The 21,094-nt window shown below is 40.0% G+C and overlaps 1 protein-coding gene across 2 annotated transcripts in view; it reads right to left on the reverse strand.

The window, feature by feature from the left end:
* Positions 1-2,537: 2,537 nt before the first annotated feature.
* Positions 2,538-21,094, reverse strand: part of LOC134345150 (thioredoxin reductase-like selenoprotein T) — a 30,403-nt gene continuing 11,846 nt past the window's right edge. The window contains exons 2-6 of one of the 2 annotated variants that reach the window (XR_010017616.1): positions 17,386-17,496; positions 16,098-16,224; positions 12,840-12,927; positions 5,215-5,411; positions 2,538-3,702 (exon numbers count right to left, since the gene is read on the reverse strand). Coding sequence is in view for 1 of the 2 variants with exons in the window: in XM_063045354.1 (XP_062901424.1) it covers positions 5,287-5,411; positions 12,840-12,927; positions 16,098-16,224; positions 17,386-17,496 (451 nt within the window). In the remaining variant the exon portion in view is untranslated. The remainder of the gene's footprint in view (positions 3,703-5,214; positions 5,412-12,839; positions 12,928-16,097; positions 16,225-17,385; positions 17,497-21,094) is intronic. The other variant, XM_063045354.1, reaches the window with a different exon arrangement.

The raw sequence follows: 21,094 nt of genomic DNA on the forward strand, positions 1-21,094 counted from the left end.
TGTTTGAATTTCCAACATCTGCAGAATTCCTGTTGTCTACTATAAGCCTACTGACTCTCACAGCTATCTGGACTATTCCTCTTCTCACCATCTCTTGCAAAAATGCCATCCCCTTCTCGCAATTCCTCCATCTCCGCCGCATCTGCTCTCAGGATGAGGCTTTTCATTTCAGGACGAGGGAGATGTCCTCCTTTTTTAAAGAAAGGGGCTTCCCTTCCTCCACCATCAACTCTGCTCTCAAACACATCTCCCCATTTCACGCACATCTGCTCTCACTCCATCTTCCCGCCACCCCACTAGGAATAGGGTTCCCCTGGTCCTCACCTACCATCCCACCAGCCTCTGGGTCCGACATATTATTCTCCGCAACTTCCGCCACCTCCAACGGGATCCCACCACTAAGCACATCTTTCCCTCCCCCCCCCCGCTTTCCGCAGGGATCGCTCCCTACGCGACTCCTTTGTCCATTCGTCCCCCCCATCCCTCCCCACTGATCTCCCTCCTGGCACTTATCCTTGTAAGCGGAACAAGTGCTACACATGCCCTTACACTTCCTCCCTTACCACCATTCAGGGCCCCAGACAGTCCTTCCAGGTGAGGCAACACTTCACCTGTGAGTCGGCTGGGGTGACATACTGCGTCTGGTGCTCCTGATGTGGCCTTCTATATATTGGCGAGACCCAACGCAGACTGGGAGATCGTTTTGCTGAACACCTACGCTCTGTCCGCCAGAGAAAGCAGGATCTCCCAGTGGCCACACATTTTAATTCCACATCCCATTCCCATTCTGACATGTCTATTCACGGCCTCCTCTACTGTAAAGATGAAACCACATTCAGGTTGGAGGAACAACACCTTATATTCCGTCTGGGTAGCCTCCAATCTGATGGCATGAACATTGACTTCTCTAACTTCCACTAATGCCCCATCTCCCCCTCGTACCCCATCCGTTATTTATATACATTCTTTCTCTCACTCTCCTTTTTCTCCCTCTGACTATACCCCTTGCCCATCCTCTGGGTTCCCCCCCCCCACCTTTTTCGTTCTCCCTGGGCCTTCTGTCCCATGATCCTTCATATCCCTTTTGCCAATCACCTATCCAGCTTTTGGCTCCATCCCTCCCCCTCCTGTCTTCTCCTATCATTTTGGATCTCCCCCTCCCCCTCTCAAATCTCTTACTAGCTCTTCCTTCAGTTAGTCCTGACGAAGGATCCCAGCCTGAAACGTCGACTGTACCTCTTCCTAGAGATGCTGCCCGACCTGCTGCGTTCACCAGCAACTTTGATGTGTGTTGCTTGAATTTCCAGCATCTGCAGAATCCCTCATGTTTCCCTAATTAATTAGCATGTTTATTTCGGCTTTTTTCTTAAAGATGTGCTGTGTGCTTCCCGGCTACCGCTGCGTTCTTCGCTAATTGGTACAGTATCTGTCCGGGGCTCGGGTGTTGGGGTGGTGGGACACGGGGGTGTCATCTCATCCTCGATCAGGGCAGGCAGCTCATCTTCTCCTATGACTGGCTGCCTCGATGTCGAAGGTCAAGGTTCGTCGTCTGCTGTTCCTGATGTGGAAGACTTGCTTGACTACTGAGCCTCACGCATTTTTCTATCATACAGTTGTTTGTAAACTCTCAAACCATCCTGAAAATATCCTCAAAACCTACGTACCCTTTCAAAATTAAAGTCGTACTTTATCATTGCAGCGAAAATCTCATGCAGTTGCTTCACTTTCTGCATTCGGTTTCGATTGTTATCCTTTCCTCTTCCAATTGCATCAGCTCTTCATCTATCAGTTCTTGGTCATGGGATGCCAAAACCTCTTCAACATCATCTTCATCAACTTCCACAAGCCAAACTCACTTTGTCCTTGCTTCGTTCACCACGATCGAAACGCTTAATTATGTCTAGTTTTACGCTTAGTGTAACACCCTTACTCTTTCAGGCTTTTCCGACACCTTAGAACTCATCTTGCTAACAGCTGCTCAGTGCAACGTGTTTAAGCAATGCCATTCCGAATCCGGGCGGGGGCAGTTGCTCGGGGCGCACACTGCCTTTTATCGCGCTGATTTTTTATCGCGTGCTGCCTTTCTTCGTAACAGTGAAAACACCTTCTGAAAGCGAAAACAGGGTACTAATGTAGGTCTTTCATAACAGTGAGGTTTCGTAAAGCAAACGTTCGAAAAGCGGGGGACACCTGTAATAAATCAGCTGTGATGTAATGGTGGGCCAGACTCTATTGAGTGAATGGCCCAATTCTGCTCCTATGCCTTATGGAAGTATTGTGTAGCAAGTATTTGGTATTTTTTTGTCTTTCAGTATAAAGAAATGTAACTGATTTGACTATGAAAAGTATGTTTTATCATGCTTCTGTTTGCAACATCCTATTAATAGCTTCCCATCACCACTTCCTAAAAAAACCAATGGTGTGAGGTTACTGGAATTAACTGTGTTGCTAGAAATTGTGCCTTGGACTCGTGAACTTTCTATCCATTATCCTGGGAAGAGAAGAAGGGGGTATGATGAACAATGATTCACTCCTTTAATTTGATAAATATCTATTTAATAGAGCAGGTTCATAGAGACCTTTGCAGTTAGACAGTTATCAGGATTATTAGAAATATTTAACCAGGCTGTATGCATCATCTCAAACTTTACCACAATGCATCCTTCAAGGTATGTAAATGTCTCAATTTCCACCAAAACATAGAACACAAATCAGGTCATAAAAGAAAGAAATATGAATGGTTAACAAAAAAAAAGTTACTCTACAAATAATCAAACAATAATCTTAAAGTTTGGCAGTAACATGAATTTGACCAAAAATATTATTTCAAATTAAACTTCACAAAAATGCATGACCACGTGAGAACTCTCCCATCACCCTTACTAATGAATTCAGTGTCCACTTTATAATTAAAGGCTATCAAAGGTTTACTATCTAATTAGGTTTGAGGAACCAGTGTTCCTTCAGCACCCTCCCCCTCCATCTTAAACTTTTGCTTCAGCACTATCACCTAGTAATTTTATTCTGACATATTAGCATTTTAATTATAACTGAAGGCATTTTTAACTAACTTTTAGGGAAAACTTCCTACCCAGCTGGTTATATCCCCTGACCAATGATATTGTACTCTCCAAGTTAAGCTTCATATTGCGATAAACTTGAGAGTGTGAGGATTGGGAGAAAAAGAGTTTTATTTGTTGGCAAATATTTCAGTGTATGGTTCCAATTTAATAACATTAGTACAGAGTACTAATGCTAAACTGTTGACTTCTACACGAGCGCAAATAGATTTTCATGAAGGTTTCAGGTTAAAAATGTACCCACAATTAAATTATAATATATTTCTAAAGTACAATATCAAACAAAATTTATAGTATATCACTCATTTAAAAACACAAAATAACAGAACTGTTATTTGTCACTTGTATCATTTCTTGAAATGCCTCCACAAAGTTGTATTAAATTACATATAAAAAAAACTATGTTCATATTACAATCTGATATATGTGCAGTACACTACAGGGTGAACAGAATCAGTGTAGCAGAGCATTGAAGTCTTTTCCATTTTTAAGAGGAAGTTTCAAAGGTTCAGTAGGTCTGATGTGGGGAACATCCAGTCTGCACAAACAGTCAGTGCTGCTTTAAGTGCAGTCCTTCATAGTCATCAGTCTTACCGTTCTCAGAAAATATCCTCTCAAATACCTGCAAGATAAAAAAAAAAATTAGGATTCTGCACTTGACACTTTTGGCATGCAAGCTTATACAATCAATTGCATGCCAACAACATACAAAAGTACAAAAATTATATTGACATATTACTTGTCGAAGCTACCCTCCAGTGTTTGCTCAGTGGAAGACAATTAGGTTGCATGCATTCGTCTACAGGCTGCTGAGAACTGCTTGTTCTTGCCGATACAGCCACGCACTATCAATTTACATGGCATGTCAATCAGGAACTTAGGCTACGTACATCTTTGCATGACTGAATGGTTACTATTATGCCTTGTGCTGTGTATGACTGTTGGCACAGTGTTTTGCACTTAGCCCTGGAGGAACACTGTTTTGTTTGGCTGTATTCATGAATGGTTGAATGATAATTAAACTTGAACTACACATTTCCAACAAAAAGTCAATATCCATTAAGTTATAAAGAATGTGATTATTCATTCATATTGATCACATCACATACAAATCAAATGACATCTGACCTTACCTAGTAACCACACCTTTTGGTTTGAAGCCATAAGGATCAACAAAAGATATAATCCTTATTCAGTCTGATTCATAAGTCTGTTTTTGATACACTCAAAAATCTGTGCTAACAGTCATTACAAATTTCTATGCTAATCCAAAAGCCAAATACTGCAGATGATGAATACCTAAAATGAAACGGTAAATGCTGGAAGTCCAAAACTAAACACAACAGCACATGTCTTTTTCTGTTCCTTAGTTTAGTTGGTTAGTATTGTTAGATTAGTTTTTTAGGGTAATTTCCACCCATTTTCATGCTATTTCTGGTTTTCTTTTGTATATTATATTCGTATTTTGTACGATTTTGGGAGGTTTAATACCTGTGTGCCAACTGAGTTTATGTATGTTAATTATTAACAATGTAATCCCAAAAGCTTTGTATTAATACTGTAATGTTTAACATTTTGATATTAATAAAAAGATTGAAAAAGAAAGAAAGAAAGAAGAAAATTATGGAATACTCAGCAGATCAGAACAAACCTGTGGGAAAGAAACAGTAAATTTTTCAGCTGAAGACCCATCATTAGAATTAAGGTCTGACCCCCCCCCCCTATTTCCCATATGCTTTCTTTTTACTCTTTATCTGGAACATGTTCCTATATCTAAGAATAACAAAAGTACATATTTCAAAGCAGTTGTATGTTGCGAAGAAAATTGAGGAAAACTATAATTATAAATAAAAACACTCCTAAGGAACGTCTAGTAACTGGATGCAACAAGAAAACTGGAAGGCACAGGTGCAGAATTAGACCTTCAGCCCATCGAGTTTGCTCTGCCAACTATCGTGGCTGGTTTATTATCCCTTTCAACACCATTCCCCTGCCTTCTCCTAGTAATCTTGGACACCGTTACTAATCAAGAAGCTGTCAATCTCCCTTTAAACATATCCAATGACTTGGCCTCCACAGCTATCTGTGGCAATGACTTCCACAGATTCACCACTCTCTGACTAGAGAAACTTACTCAAATATGCTTGAGGAAGATGTTTCTGAAAGAATCACTCACGGAAAAGTCTTGCCAATGCTGGAGATTTAGCTAAGACCGATGAAGTGGGATTGAATCCATGTGTACATTGAGCTTCATTTCATTGTCGAGAATCTGCACAAGCTGCTGCATGGATGGAAGATGGCCAGATTCTAGTTTGGACCACACTGGAACGTCTGAAAATTAAAATAAAATCTAATTACCAAACACTTTGGACAGAATGTTAGAAAGTACAATTTCAGAAATGTCAGCAACTATTTTTAATTAATGCCAAACAGAACAAAGAACTCCAATAGCCAAAATAATATTTTAAACAAAGAGACGATAAAATAATAAATAAGTTTCACTAGATTTATTTGATGTAACTGAATTGGAGGCCTATTGTATCTCTGATAAACATCATGTTAAACTAGAAAAGCAATGAACAAAAACAATTCAGACAGGAAGCAGTTGCTAGGAGTTTGGATCCACTATCACCTGGTATATACTAGTTCAAATAAATCGACATTTATTATGCAACAAAGCAAGTCTCAGCAAAAATTAATGTAGTTGAACACTCATACAATATTCATAACACATTAAAAAGCATAATACACTGAGTGGCCACTTTATTTGGTGCTTCCTGTACCTAATAAAGTAATAAAGTGATAAAGTGGCCACTGAATGCATGTCCATGGTCTTCTGCTGCTGTAGCCCATCTACTTCAAGGTTTTGATGTACTGTGTGTTCAGAGATGTTCTTCTGCACACCACTGTTGTAAAGCGTGATTATCTGAGTTAGTGTCGCCTTACTGTCAGTTTGAACCAGTCTGGCCATTCTCCTCTGACCTCTCTCATTAACAAGGCGTTTTTGCCCACAAAACTGCCACTTACTGAATGATGTTTGTTTTTCACACCATTCTCGGTAAACTCTAGAGACTGTTGTGCATGAAAATCCCAAGTTATCAGAAGTTTCTGAGATACTCAAACCACCTCACCTGGCACCAACAATCATTCTGTGGTCAAAGTCACTTAGGTCACATTTTTTCCAAATATCACAGTCTGATATTTGGTCTGAACAAATGAACTTCTTTTTAAATGCACTGAGTTTCTGCCACATGATTAGCTGATTAGATATTTGCATTAACAAGTATACTGATGTACCTAATAAAGATGATACTAAGATAGGTGGAGTTGCGGATAATGAAGTAGGTTTTCAAAGCTTGCAGAGAGATTTAGGCCAGTTAGAAGAGTGGACTGAAAGACGGCAGATGGAGTTTAATGCTGATAAATGTGAGGTGCTACATTTTGGTAGAACTAATCAAAATAGGACATACATGGTAAATGGTAGGGCATTGAAGAATGCAGTAGAACAGAGGGATGGATCTGGGAATAATAGTGCATAGTTCCCTGAAGGTGGAATCTCATGTGGATAGGGTGGTGAAGGCGGCTTTTGGTATCCTGGCCTTTATAAATCAGAGTATTGAGTATAGGAGTTGGGATGTAATGTTGAAATCATACAAGGCATCGGTAAGGCCAAATTTGGAGTATTGTGTACAGTTCTGGTCACCGATTTATAGGAAAGATGTCAACAAAATTGAGAGAGTACAGAGATTACTAGAATGTTACCTGGGCTTCATCTCCTAAGTTACAGAGAAAGGTTGAACAAGTTGGGTCTTTATGCTTTGGAGCGTAGAAGGTTAAAGGGGGACTTCATAGAGGTATTTAAAATTATGAGGGGGATAGATAGAGTTGATGTGGATAGGCTTTTTCCATTGAGAGTGGGGGAGATTCAAACAAGAGGACATGAGTTGAGAGTTAAAGGGCAAAAGTTTAGGGGTAACATGAGGGGGAACTTCTTTACTCAGAGTGGTAGCTGTGTGAAACGAGCTTCCAGCATAAGTGGTTGAGGTAGGTTCGATGTTCTCATTTAAAGTTAAATTGGATAGCTATATGGACAAGAAAGGAATGGAGGGTTATGGGCTGAGTGCAGGTCGGTGGGACTAGGTGAGAGTAAGATTTCCCAACGGACTAGAAGGGCCGAGATGGCCTGTTTCTGTGCTGTAATTGTTATAAGAGGCCACTAAATGTATAGACAAATAAAATAGATATTTACTTGATCTATGGGTCTTTCTCCTCCGATCTCTCATTAATGAGGTGTTTTGCCCATAGAATTGCCACTAATTGGATTTTTTTTTCCTGCACCATTCTCTGTACAATAGAGACTGTTTTGTGTGAAAATCCCAGGAGATCAGAAGTTTCTGAGATACTCAAGCCACTGACAATCATTCCATAGTCAAAGTCACTTAGATCATATTTCTTTCTCCATTCTGATGTTTGGTCTGAACCATGTCTACATGCTTTTATGAACTGAGTTGCTGCCACATGATTAAGTGATTAGATATTTGCATAACAAGGTGTACGTAATAAAGTGGCCACTGTGTGTATTTTTCCCAATCAGGACAGTGGAAACTTCAAGGGGGAAAGAGCAGCATGGGGATAATGGCCTGGAACTTGCTGCCTACGAAGTAAAGAAAATGCAACTGATCAAAGATTTCAAAAGGAAACTAAATTATGCATTTGAAGGAAATTAACTCACCAGGACTAAGTGGATAAAGAAGGGAATGAGTTTGATTTAATTACTCTAGGGAGAACCAGCACACAGACTCAATGAGCTGGATGGTCTTCTCGAGTGTTATTATGTCTATGAATATACACAAGAATTGCAAATCACAAATTGCAAAACATGAAACAAAGAATAGGAGGAACGAATTGAAAACAGAGAGTTAACATTAATCATAGAACCATAGAACATTAAAGCACATGAAACAGGCCTTTTGGCTCTTCTTGGCTGTGCCGAACTGTTTTTCTGCCTAGTCCCACTGACCTGCACCTGGACCATATCCCTCCATACACCTCTCAACCGTGTACCTGTCCAAGTTTTTCTTAAATGTTAAAAATGAGCCTGCATTTACCACTTCATTTGGCAGCACATTCCACACTCCCACCACGCTCTATGCAGAGAAGTCCCCCCCCGCCATGTTCCCTTTAAACTTTTCCCCCTTCACCCTTAACCCATGTCCTCTGGTTTTTTTTCTCCCCGAGACTCAGTGGAAAAAGCCTACTTGCATTCACTCTATCTATACCCATCATAATTTTATATACCTCTATCAAATCTCCCCTCATTCTTCTACACTTCAGGGAATGAACTCCTAACCTGTTCAATCTTTCCCTGTAACTGAGTTTCTCAAGTCCCAGCAACATCCTTGTAAAACTTCGCTGCACTCTTTCAACCTTATTAATATCCTTCCTGTAATTTGGTGACCAAAACTGCACACGATATTCCAAATTTGGCCTCTCCAATTCCTTATACAGCCTCACCATAACATTCCAACTCTTATACTCAATACTTCGATTAATAAAGGCCAATGTACCAAAAGCTCTCTTTACGACCCTATCTACCTGTGACGTCACTTTTAGGGAATTTTGTATCTGTATTCCCAGATCCCTCTGTTCTACTGCACTCCTTAGTGCCCTACCATTTACCATGTATGTTCTTCCTCGGTTTGTCCTTCCACACTTGTCTGTATTAAACGCTATCTGCCACTTTTCAGCCCATTTTTCCAGCTGGTCCAAATCCATCTGCAAGCTTTGAAAACCTTCCTCACTGTCCACTACAACTCCAATCTTCGTATCATCAGCAAATCTGCTGATCCAATTTACCACATTATCATCCAGATCATTGATATAGATGACAAATAACAATGGACCCAGCACTGATCCCTGTGGCACACCACTAGTCACAGGCCTCCACTCAGAGAAGCAATCCTCCACTACCACTCTCTGGCTTCTTCCATTGAGCCAATGTCTAATCCAATTTACTACCTCTCCATGTATACCTAGCAACTGAATCTTCCTAACTAATCTCCCATGCGGGACCTTGTCAAAGGCCTTACTGAAGTCCATGCAGACAACATCCACTTTCCTGGTAACCTCCTCGAAAAACTCTAATAGATTGGTTAAACATGACCTACCACTCACAAAGCCATGTTGACTCTCCCTAATAAGTTTCTCTCTATCCAAATACTTGTAGGTCCTATCTCTTCGTACTCCTTCCAATAATTTACCTACTACCAACATCAAATTTACAGGCCTATAATTTCCCGGATTACTTTTAGAGCCTTTTTTAAACAACGAAACAACATGAGCTATCCTCCAATCCTCCGGCACTTCACCCGTAGACACCGACATTTTAAATATATCTGACAGGGCCCTGCAATTTCAACACTGGTCTCCTTCAAGGTCTGAGGGAATACAGTCAGGTCCTGGGGACTTATCTACTCTGATTTGCCTCAAGATAGCAATTACCTCCTCCTCCTCAATCTGTAGAGGTTCTATGACCTCACTACTTGTTTCCCTTATTTCCATAGACTCCATGACAGTTTCCTTAGTAAATACAGATGCAAAAAACCCATTTAAGATCTGCCCCATTTCTTTTGGTTCCATACATAGCCCACCACTCTGATCTTCAAGGGGACCAATTTTATCCCTTACTATCCTTTTGCTCTTAATATACCTGTAGAAGCTCTTTGGATTATCCTTCACCTTGACTGCCAAAGCAACTTCATGTCTTCCTTTAGCCCTCCTGATTTTTTTCTTAAGTATTTTTTTGGACTTTTTATTCTCCTCAAGCACCTTATTTGCTCCCTGTTTCCTATACATGTCATACTACTTCTTCTTTATCAGAGTTCCAATATGCCTTGAGAACCAAGGTTCCTTATTCTTAGTCAATTTGCCTTTAATCCTGACAGGAACATACAAACCCTGCACTCTCAAAATTTCACCTTTGAAGGCCTCCCACTGACCAATCACATCCTTGCCAGAGAACAACCTGTCCCAATCCACGCTTTTTAGATCCTTTCTCATTTCTTCAAATTTGGCCTTTTTCCAGTTTAGAACCTCAACCTGAGGACCAGATCTATCTTTATCCATGATCAAATTGAAACTAATGGTGTTATGATCACTGGAACCAAAGTGTTCCCCTACACACACTTCCGTCACCTGTCCTAACTCGTTTCCTAATAGGAGATCTAATATTGCATCCTCTCTAGTTGGTACCTCTATATATTGATATAGAAAACTTTCCTGAACACATTTTACAAGCTCTAACCTGTCTAGACCTTTAACATTTTGGGAGCCCCAATCAATATGTGGAAAATTAAAATCCCCTACTATCACAACTTTATGTTTCCTGCAATTGTCTGCTATCTTTCTGCAGATTTGCTCCTCCAATTCTCGCTGCCTATTGGGTGGTCTATAATACAACACCATTAATGTGGTTATACCTTTCCTGTTTCTCAGCTCCACTCATATGGCCTTGGTAGACAAGCCCTCTAACCTGTCCTGCCTGAGCACTGCTGTAACATTTTCCCTGACTAGCAATGCCACACCCAACCCCCCACCCTTCATTCTTCTGCCTCTATCACGTCTGAAACATTGGAACCCTGGAACATTAAGCTGCCAGTCCTGTCCCTTCTGTAGCTAAGTTTCACTAATGGCTATAATGTCGTAATGCCATGTGTCAATCCACGTCCTCAGCTCGTCTGCCTTACCCACAATACTCCTGCATTGAAATAGACACACCTCAGAAGATTATTACCACTACACACAACCCTTCTATTTGTGACTTTGCATTAACTTTTAACAACATTTATTTTCACTCCCGCTCCACTATCTGCTCTGGCACTCTGGTTCCCATCCCCCTGCAAATCTAGTTTAAACCCTCCCCAACAGCAATAACAAACCTCCCTGCAAGGATATTGGTCCCCTTGTAGTTCAGGTGTAACCCGTCTCTCTTGTACAGGTCCCACCTGCCCCAGAAGAGGTCCCAATGATCCTGAAATCTGAAATCCTGCCCCCTTCACCAGTTCCTCAGCCATGTGTTCATCCGCCAGAGCATCCTATTCTTACCCTCACTGGCACATGGCACAGGTAGCAATCCTGAGATTACCACCCTCGAGGTCCTGCTTTTTAACTTCCTACCAAGCTCTCTATATTCACTCTTCAGGACCCCCTCACTCTTTCTTCCTACATCACTGGTACCGATGTGTACCATGACATCTGGCTAATCACCCTCTCACTTCAGAATGCTGTGCATACGATCAGAGACATCCCTGACTCTGGCACCTGGGAGGCAACAAACCATCCGGGAGTCTCTGTCACAACCACAGAACCTCCTGTCTGTATCTCTATCTAGTCCTCTATCACTACCACTCTCCTCTTCTTCCACCTCCCTTCTGCACTGCAGAACCAGCCTCAGTGCCAGAGATCCAGCTGCTGCAGCTTGTCCCAGGTAAGTCATCCCCCCCAACAATATCCAAATCGGTATACTTGTTGCTGAGGGGAATGGCCACAAGGGAACCCTGCTCTGCCTGCCCTTTCCCCTTCCCTTGCCTGACAGTAACCCAATTACCTGTGTGCTGCTCCTTTGACGTAATTACCTCCCTGAAGCTACTACCTATAAACTCCTCATTCTCCCGAATGATCCGGAGGTCATCCAGCTCCTGCTCCAGTTCCCTAACATGGTTTGTTAGGAGCTGCAGCTGGATACACTTCTTGCAAGTGTTGTTGTCTGGGACATTGGAGGTCTCCCCGACTTCCCACATCCTGCAAGAGGAGCATTCCAACATCCTGCCTGGCATTCTCTCTACGCTAAACAACAAAACAAAACTTACTCGAACCTACCCTCGCCTCTGCCTGTTCATGCCGAAGCTCGTTGAGCCAAAGCCGTCCCACTCTGCTGCCCGCTGTATATGGCAGTCTTTTTTTTAAACCTTTGGTGCTCTACATCACACACCTGCGCAGCCTCTTTTACCCAAGCAGTGTAAAAAAAGACTTCTCTCCGCCATTCCTTTACTTCTTCACTCTCAGCCTCTTGCTCCGATTTAAAAAAGACATTGAAAATTCCTCTCCTTTTTAAACCTTTGGTGCTCTACGTTACGCGCCTGCGCAGTCTAGCCTCTTTTCCCAGAGCAATGTAAAAAAAAAAGACTTCTCTCCGAGATTCCTTTACTTCTTCACTCTCAGCCTCTTGCTCCGATTTAAAAAAGACATTGAAAATTCCTCTCCTTTTTAAACCTTTGGTGCTCTACGTTACGCGCCTGCGCAGTCTAGCCTCTTTTCCCAGAGCAATGTAAAAAAAAAAGACTTCTCTCCGAGATTCCTTTACTTCTTCACTCTCAGTCTCTTGCTCCGATTTAATCTTCTGGGAACCACTTACGATTCTATACCTAAATCCACCCACTTCATTCTGTTCAAATGATTAAAAGAAACAAAAAGCCAATTAAACAAGAAAGTAGAACTCCTTCAGAACAGGTCAAAACTCTGCTCGAAGATTCCAACTGTTTTGCTCCTCTCCACCTCCACTACCAAAACCAGTCTTAGAACTTAAATACAAATGAAAAAAGCTGTGTAAATACTAAAATAGGCTAGATGGTTGGCCTATTTCACAGGCCTTGTTCATAGATGGTCCACAATTATGAACGATTTCTTGGCATTTGCTTTACTTTAAATGAGAGCTCAAATGCAATTGCAGTGAATAAAGGGAGAGTCAATCTTGTGACTTACCATTTAATGTAATCTCAAATGCACCAGTGGACATACACTGATTTTCAATCATGTTACTAAGGAAGAACACCATCATGCATGCATAGATCTAAGTAAGAAAATAAAACTGCAGTCAGTTTTAGTGCAATGGTCTAATTACTTCATTCCCCCCATACCAGCTTCTCAGTAACACCTTTCATCATCACTGGATAAAGCTCAAACTAAGTCAGGTTTAAAATAGATTAACAATGCTGCTAACGGTGATTTCTTAGGTTGAATAATAAAATACAAATCAAGATATGAATTGCAATAGCATACAATCAGTAAGAAAAGCCAAGAAAGCTTGTAAAGTGATCTGGGGGAAAGGGCCTAACAAATGGCAGATGGAATTTAATGCAGGAGTGTGAGCTGTTGCACTTTGGCAGGACTCACACAGTAAACAGTAAGGCACAGCAGTGTGGTAGAGCAAAGGGACCTGAAAATACAGGTCCACAATTCCTTAAAAGTGGCACAGGTAGATAATGTTGTAAATAGAGTTTTGCACATCGGCCTTCGCGAATTAGGGTACTGAGTACAGGAGCTGGGATGTAATGTTGAAGTTCTATAAAACATTGGTGAGTCTTCTGGAGTATTATGTGCAGTTCTGAGGAAAAAGAATATCAGCAAGTCCCATGCTTGGCCACAATGTTATCTCTCAATGGGCAGGGAGCTCACTACCATTATTTGTTTAGTCTTACACCTGCAGAGGGGCAATCTGAGCACTGAAGGGACACTGGTTTACAACATTAATATATCGTGACATCAGCAGGTGCTGATTGTGATGGGAAGATGAGAAAGAAAAATGGCAAGAATCTCAAGTGCAATATTTAGGAAAATAGTTGTGTATCAAAACCAAGAGCAAAATTCTATTACAAAACCATCCCACAAACACACGTTCATGAATCTATTAAGACTGTTAAAAAAAATAAAATGTTCAAAAATGATCTGAGTGCCATCTGAAATACTCTTCTGCATACCCTGTGGTCCAATTTAATGAGTCTTGGAAAATGAACAAACAATTGCAACTTACAGCAAGCAAGTGGTTTCATTTCTTAAAAAATCTAATCATTTTATGCCAAAGGAAACTTTATAGCCTGCTCATGCTTTTAGGAGGAAGAGACAGACCCATTATTAACCACTGATTGTGTTGCAAACAAAACAAAATTGCAGCTAATGCTTGCAAGTTAGAAACTCAATGTTAATGTAATCACAAAATGCTGGAGGAACTCAGCAGGCCAGGCAGCATCTATGGAAAAGAGTAGTCAACATCTTGGGTCAAAACCCTTCAGGAGGACTGGAAAAAAAAGATGAGGAGTAGTTGAAATGTGGGGGAGGGGAGAGAGGAACACAAGGTGATAGGTGAAACCAGGATGGGGAGGGGTGAAGTAAAGAGCTGGGAAGTTGACGGGGCGAAAGAGATACAGAGCTGGAGAAGAGGACAGAAAACCATGGAAAAAAAGGAAATGGGGGAGGAGCACCAGAGGGAGGCAATGGGCAGGCAAGGAGATAAGGTGGGAGAGGGAAAAGGGGATGAGGAATGGTGTGGGGGGGGGGGCGCATTACTGGAAGTTTGAGAAATCGATGTTCATACTATCAGGCTGAAGGCTACCCAGATGAAATACCTTATCTCCTTGCCTGTCCATTGCCTGCCTCTGGTCTCCTCCCCCACCCCCTGCCCCCTTTTCTTTCTTCCATGGCCTTCCATCCTCTCCTATTAGACTCCCCCTTCTCTAGCCCTCTATCTCTATCACAAATCAACCTCCCAGCCCTTTACTTCATCCTCCCCCCACCTTTTAACTATACTCATCTCTTTTTCTCCAGTCCTGCTGAGGGGGTCTCAGCCCGAAATATTCACTGTTTACTCTTTTCCATAGATGCTGCCTGGCCTGCTGAGTTCCTCCAGCATTTTGTGTGTGTTACTTCGATTTCCAGCATCTGCAAATTTTCTCGTTTGTTAATGTAATCAATTGCCAAAGCAGCTCATTTCACTTGGGGTTAATTCACAAATCTGACTGCACTCTAGTTATGAAATATAATAGCACTGCATTTCCAGCATGATGAAACTGCAAAGAAGTTTCTCAATTGTTTTTGGTACAAGTTTGCTGCGATCTCGGGTTTAGACCTAAGGACTCAATTTTAGTTTGGAATGTTGTTCGCTTCAATTGTTGCATGATCTGTGTTTTCTTCCCCTCTCTCTTGAGCATCTGGTGTTGGTCTTTTATTTTTATTTGTATTTTTTTTTTCTTTAATTGGTTTATTTTATGCTTCTTGCTTTGTGGCTACCTATACACAAACAAATCTCAAGGTTGTATCATTTATACATTCTTTGATAATAAATGTACTTGAATCTTAAAACAACTGAGATGGCAAAATTGAAGAACACACTGGATTTCAATTACAGTTACAAAGAACCTTAGTAAGATTGCTCCTGATTTATTGTGTATAGTGTTGGTCTCCTTAACCGACAATGCAAGCTTAGAATGGCAAGTTTGCCACATGAGAAAATGTTCAGTAGACTGGGACTGTACTGCCTGGAGTTTTAAAGAATGACAGGACATCCCATCGAAACCTATTACTTCAGGAAAACTATTCCCCCCTCCCCAACACACCCAGCTGGGTTGACAGTCTTGGACTGGATGGTACAGTTGATAATAAGATGTAGACTGTTTAGAAATGAAACAAGGAGAAATTTCTTCAAACAGAGGAGGGTGAAGAACCTTGGAATTCTTTACCCCATATGGTTACGGAGGGTTAATTGTTCCATAAGATAATCAAAAGTATATCGAAATAAGGACAGAAAATAGCGGAGACAAGAGATTAGCCTATAATCTTTAAGTATGGGGGAACTGCTTTTTTAAAGCTGGATGGCCAACTCCTATTTCTTGTTATGCTCACATGGAAAAATAAATCAAACATTTAGTCAGAGTACTACAGCACAGAAGAGCCCTTCAGCATCTGGTGCAAAACTATTTATAATATGAACAAACATACAAATCTCATCCACAGGGAATATTAACTGCCAATTACATGAATTTATGTTAATTAAACTTTAGACACTAGGTGGTCTTCAGGATAGATAAATGTAAAATAACACCCTATGTCAATTTGTGTATGACATTTTCAAACATTTAAAATGCAAATAGCTAAAAGCAATTTTGAAAACTGAGTAATATGAAAGTTCCTTTGTGAACTTTAAAAACATGTTGCATAATGTCTTCCTCCTGGAATAAAGATAGTGACCTTGTTCTGCTGACTCCAATGCCAGATACTAGGTGCTTCCATGCCCAAACTAGGAAAGGGGTCTTTACCGACTATAATTAGTCCTATTAAGACCAGCTTGAAGACTGACAGAAAGGATGCTACGTGTCTGTAAAATGAAAGCAGAAAGCAGAAGTTAAATACAACCACACTGATAGCCATTAAACCAACACTAAATCACTTGACCAGAACAGGAAAAAAAACACATTTCCTCTATGTCAATTAAACAGGAAAGTTAAGAAACAATGGTTATTTGCTTCATCGCTCTGAGTTTGGCTCAGAGCTGATACTCACACATTGGAATCAAAGATGAGATGCTAAACTCTACTTTAGAACTCAAGCACATCAACACTAAAGTGTAGTGATGAAGTGCTACATTTCCAATAATGCAATGTTTTAGACAAATGACTGATTTTCCCCTCAGCAGCATTTAAAGAGACACATAAAACTCCCAGGGTCTAGGCCAACACCCTTTACACATCAATGCATCCAAACGTGAAATTGGTGCATTTATTATACTCGCCTACCTTAAAGTAAACATTGAAGGAAACTGAAGTATTCGAAGGTCAGTCCTATAATGCCTGGCATCAATAAGCTTATACTTCTTTGCTTTATTTTTATTGTGCACATTTATTAACCCAATAATCAAAGTCTGACAAATGGATTGTAAAACTCACACAAGCTCAGACATTATTATTTTTTTACTTAGTGGGATATAGCGTGGAATAGGCTTTTCCGGCCCTTTGAGCCGTGCCACCCAACCTCTGATTTAAACCTAGCCTAATCAGAGGACAACTTACAATGACCAATTAACTTAATATCTGGTATGTCTTTGGACAGTGGGAGAAAACCCACACATTCCATGAGCAGTGTATACAGACTCTTTACAGACGACACTGGAATTGAATTCCAACACCCTAACTTTCACCAAATTTGCACTATATTGTCTGGCACTTTTGGATTTATTACCACCAACAAGGAAAACTTCTCTGGAAAATATCGAGGCCCATGACCACAGGTCAGATTAATGAAATTAATATTAGACTTTTAATATGAAAAGTAATTTATTTCAATATTAAAAATATTAATTAAAATAGCATCATTTTAATGCTCCATGATGAATTAAGTACATACATTTAAAAAGAAACCCTATAGTTATTGCCAAAGGTATATTTGCAATGCTGCAAACATTTGGATATTTAAACAAGGCCATAATGTTCTATTCAAATCCAAACTAACCACACGTTTAATCAACCATGAAACAACTTACCTGTAGATAGGTTGTGGAAGGTAATTTTCTCCTTCAATGCGGATGTCGGGATATCGCTGGCTTATAACCCGCGTATACTCCTCAAACACCCTTCTGTATCCTCAGGAGATACTAATTGTGAAAGAGAGAAATTCAATTAGCTGTACAGACCAAACTTGCTGCCTCAACAAGATACTGAAGCATAACCGAAGATTTCTAAGGATCTCAGAGCAATTTACTACTAAATGCTTTATAAATAATGACTTCAATACTGGAGAAAAATGTGGTTAGTAAAGGATAAAATCAGAGCAATAGTGGAAAGGGTAGTGACTCAGAAAGCAAGATAATGAAATCAATTTGAGTGGAGGAAAGAGATGATAAAGAGAAGACAGCACCATCCTAACAGTGATACCATGGAAGTTCAAGTTTCAAAATAAATTTACTATCACAGTATGTATACAGTACCATACACATCCTTGAGATTCATCTTCTTGCAGGCAGCCACAGAACAAACACAATGGAATCCATGAAAATACAAGAGGTTCTGTAAATGCTGCAAATCCAGAGCAACACACAGAGAATGCTTTCTAAATGAAGGGCCTCAACCCGAAAGGTCTACTATTTATTCATTTCCATAGATGCTGCCCGACTTGCTGAGAATCCACGAAAAACCACATACAAAGAAACATTCAATGTGTGAAAAAAGAACAAATTGTGCAAATAAAAAAGTAAACAAATAATACATGGAACTTGGAGAATGAATTCTTGGAAAGTGTACTGGAATTATTTATACTGGGACTGTAAAGAGCTAACTATAGACCAGTATTTAAACCAGAGTTAGACAATAACTTTGTTCATTGGAGTCCTTTTAAATGATACCTTCATTAAGATGAAAAGCAAAGCAGTTTAATTCTGCAAGATCCCAAATTTAAAGTAATGAAACTATAAAAGTATGAGGAAGGAGTTGAGTATGATACATCGAAGCTTCACTGGTGGATAGGCTGTAGTGAACATTTAAGGAATTAATTCAGAACAGCAAAATTTGTAACAAAATAAATTAAGAATAGTATTAGGTCCACAGAGTGATATAAAATTGCAAGAAAAAAACAATCGTGAATTACTAATGGTTTAAAATTCACAAAGGAACTAACAGCCTTACAGCAAAAGCAGTATTAATAGGAACATGAAAGCAGTCTGCAAAACAAAAAGGGAAAAGCATTAGTTTAAGTAAACAGGAAAACTTAAAGTGGCTTACAAAGAAACAGCAGTGTCATTAAATAGATATGTTGGTTTTCTTTTCATAGAAAGCAGAATTATCATTAATGTCAAGTAAGGATTTAAAGGAATTAGTAAAAATGCTGAAAAAATTTGACTGAAATCCAGCTTGATAATTTGTATCCCCAAGTATTAAAAAGAGGTGCTCTTCATAAAAGTGATTACCATCTTACAAACTTCCACAGATTATGGAACAGTTCCTGCAGACTCTCACAGAAAATACCAAAGTCAGGGAAATCATGTTTAATAAACCATGAGCAAATAACCAGTAGAACACATAAGTGAGAAATAGTGGATCTATTTGGATTTTATAGAAGTATGGAAAATAGTTTCTTTATTCCTAGTTTATTGCAAAAACATACACATAGAATTTTGTATCTTTATCAACCACAGGTAAGATACCAGAAGACTGGAGGATAGCTAACATTGTTCTTATAACATCAAGAGAGCTAAGCCAGGCAACTACAGTTAGTAAGCCTTACACAGGCAGTAGAGGAATTGTTGGAGAAAAATCCCACAGGAGAGGATTGCCGTGCATTTGGAAAACTAATGGCTATTGGCGCGAGACAGCACACTTCTGTATGAGGGAAATCCTGTCTCACTAATTTGATTAGGTTATTTTTAAGGAAGTTAACCAAGAAGAGTGATGAAGGCATGATAGTTTGGTCTAGGGGTATCATAATAACAGAGCATGGATTCAAGGTGAGAAAAAGAAACTTTAAAAGATTTCAGGAGCACGTTTATATATACAGTTGCAAAAAAGTTTGTGAACCCTTTGCAATTACCTGGTTTTTTACATTACTTACTCATAAAAAAAGATCTGATCTTCATCTAAGTTACAATAATAGACAAATACAATCTATCTAAACAAATAACACACAAGCAATTGTATTTCTCGTCAATACTGAGTACACCATTTAAACTATCATAGTCCAGGTTCAAGATGTACTGGACCTCTGGGGTAAAGCCTTCTACAAAAGCCACTTGGAGTTGGATGTTTCAATCAATGAGATGAGATCAGGGGTGTGGATTGTAGAGGTGCCTTACGCTATAAAAAAAACACCAAAAATCGGGTTACTGACAGAGCCTGTTCTCAAGAAAGATCTGTTTATTTGCACCATGCCTCATTGAAAACAATTCAGAGGACCTTAGAAGGATTGTAGAGATGCATGAAGCTGGAAAAGGCTACAAAAGCATTTGTAAAGATCTAAGTGTTCATCAGTCCACAGTAAGAAAAACTGTCTACAAACCAAAAAACTCAGTACTGTTGCTACCCTCCCTAGGAAAGACCTGCAGTACCTCTAGAATTTGATAAATTCTCTCATGTGTCCACTATAAGAAAAACAGTGAACAAGAATGGTGTTCATGGAGGAAACCACTGCTCTCAAAAAAAAATGTCCCAAATTTGCAAAAGACCACCTAGATATTCCACATGGCTTTTGGGACAATGTTCAACCTTTTGGCAGAAATGCACACCACTATGTTTAGGGGAAAAACAGCACTGCACACCAACATCAAAAACTTATCACAACTGTGAAGCATGGTGGAAGGAACATCGTGGTCAAAGCTGCTTTGCTGCCTCAGGGCCTGGACAGCTTGTAATCATTGAGCGAACAATGAATTCAAACTTCTATCAAGACATTTTAAAGGAGAATGTCACGGCAGCAGTCCATCAGCTGAAGCTTAAAAGAAGTTGGATGATGCGACAAGACAATGATGTAAAACACGAGAGTGAGTGAGTGAATGAATGAATGAATGAATAAATAAATAAATAAATAAATAAATCACTGCTTTAAGAAGAAAATTTGTGCTTTGGAATGGGCAAGTCAGAATCCAGACCTTAACCCAATTGAGATGGTGTGGCATGACTTGAAATGGACTGTTAATGCAAGGTAGCCCAGAAATACTGATGAACTGAAAAAGATTTGAATGGAGGAATGGTCTAAAACTCTTTCTCGCCATTGTGCAAGTCTGATCAGCTGCTACACGCTATGTTTGATGGAGGTTAAAACATAGAAAGTAGAAATTTAAAGCACATTACAGGTTATTTGGCCCACAATGTTGTGCTGACCATGTGACCTACTCTAGAAACTGCCTAGAATTTCCCTAGCGCATAGCCCTCTATTTTTCTAAGCTCTGTGTACCTATCTAAGAGGCTCTTAAAAGACCCTATTGTATCTGCTCCAGGTGGGGTCTGACCAAGGTCTTATATAGCTGTAACATTACCTCAAGGCTCTTGAACTCAATCCCACGGTTGATGAATGCCAACACACCATACACCTCCTTAACAGCATTGTCAACCTGCGCAGCAGCTTTGAGTGTCCTATCGACATGGACCTCAAGATCTCCCAGATTCTCCACACTGCCAAGAGTCTTATATTCTGTCTTCACATTGGACCTACCAAAATGAACCACTTCACACTTACCTGGGTTGAAATCCATCTGCTACTTCTCA

This window comes from Mobula hypostoma, chromosome 4 (assembly GCF_963921235.1).
Source record: "Mobula hypostoma chromosome 4, sMobHyp1.1, whole genome shotgun sequence".
Taxonomy (NCBI): domain Eukaryota; kingdom Metazoa; phylum Chordata; class Chondrichthyes; order Myliobatiformes; family Myliobatidae; genus Mobula; species Mobula hypostoma.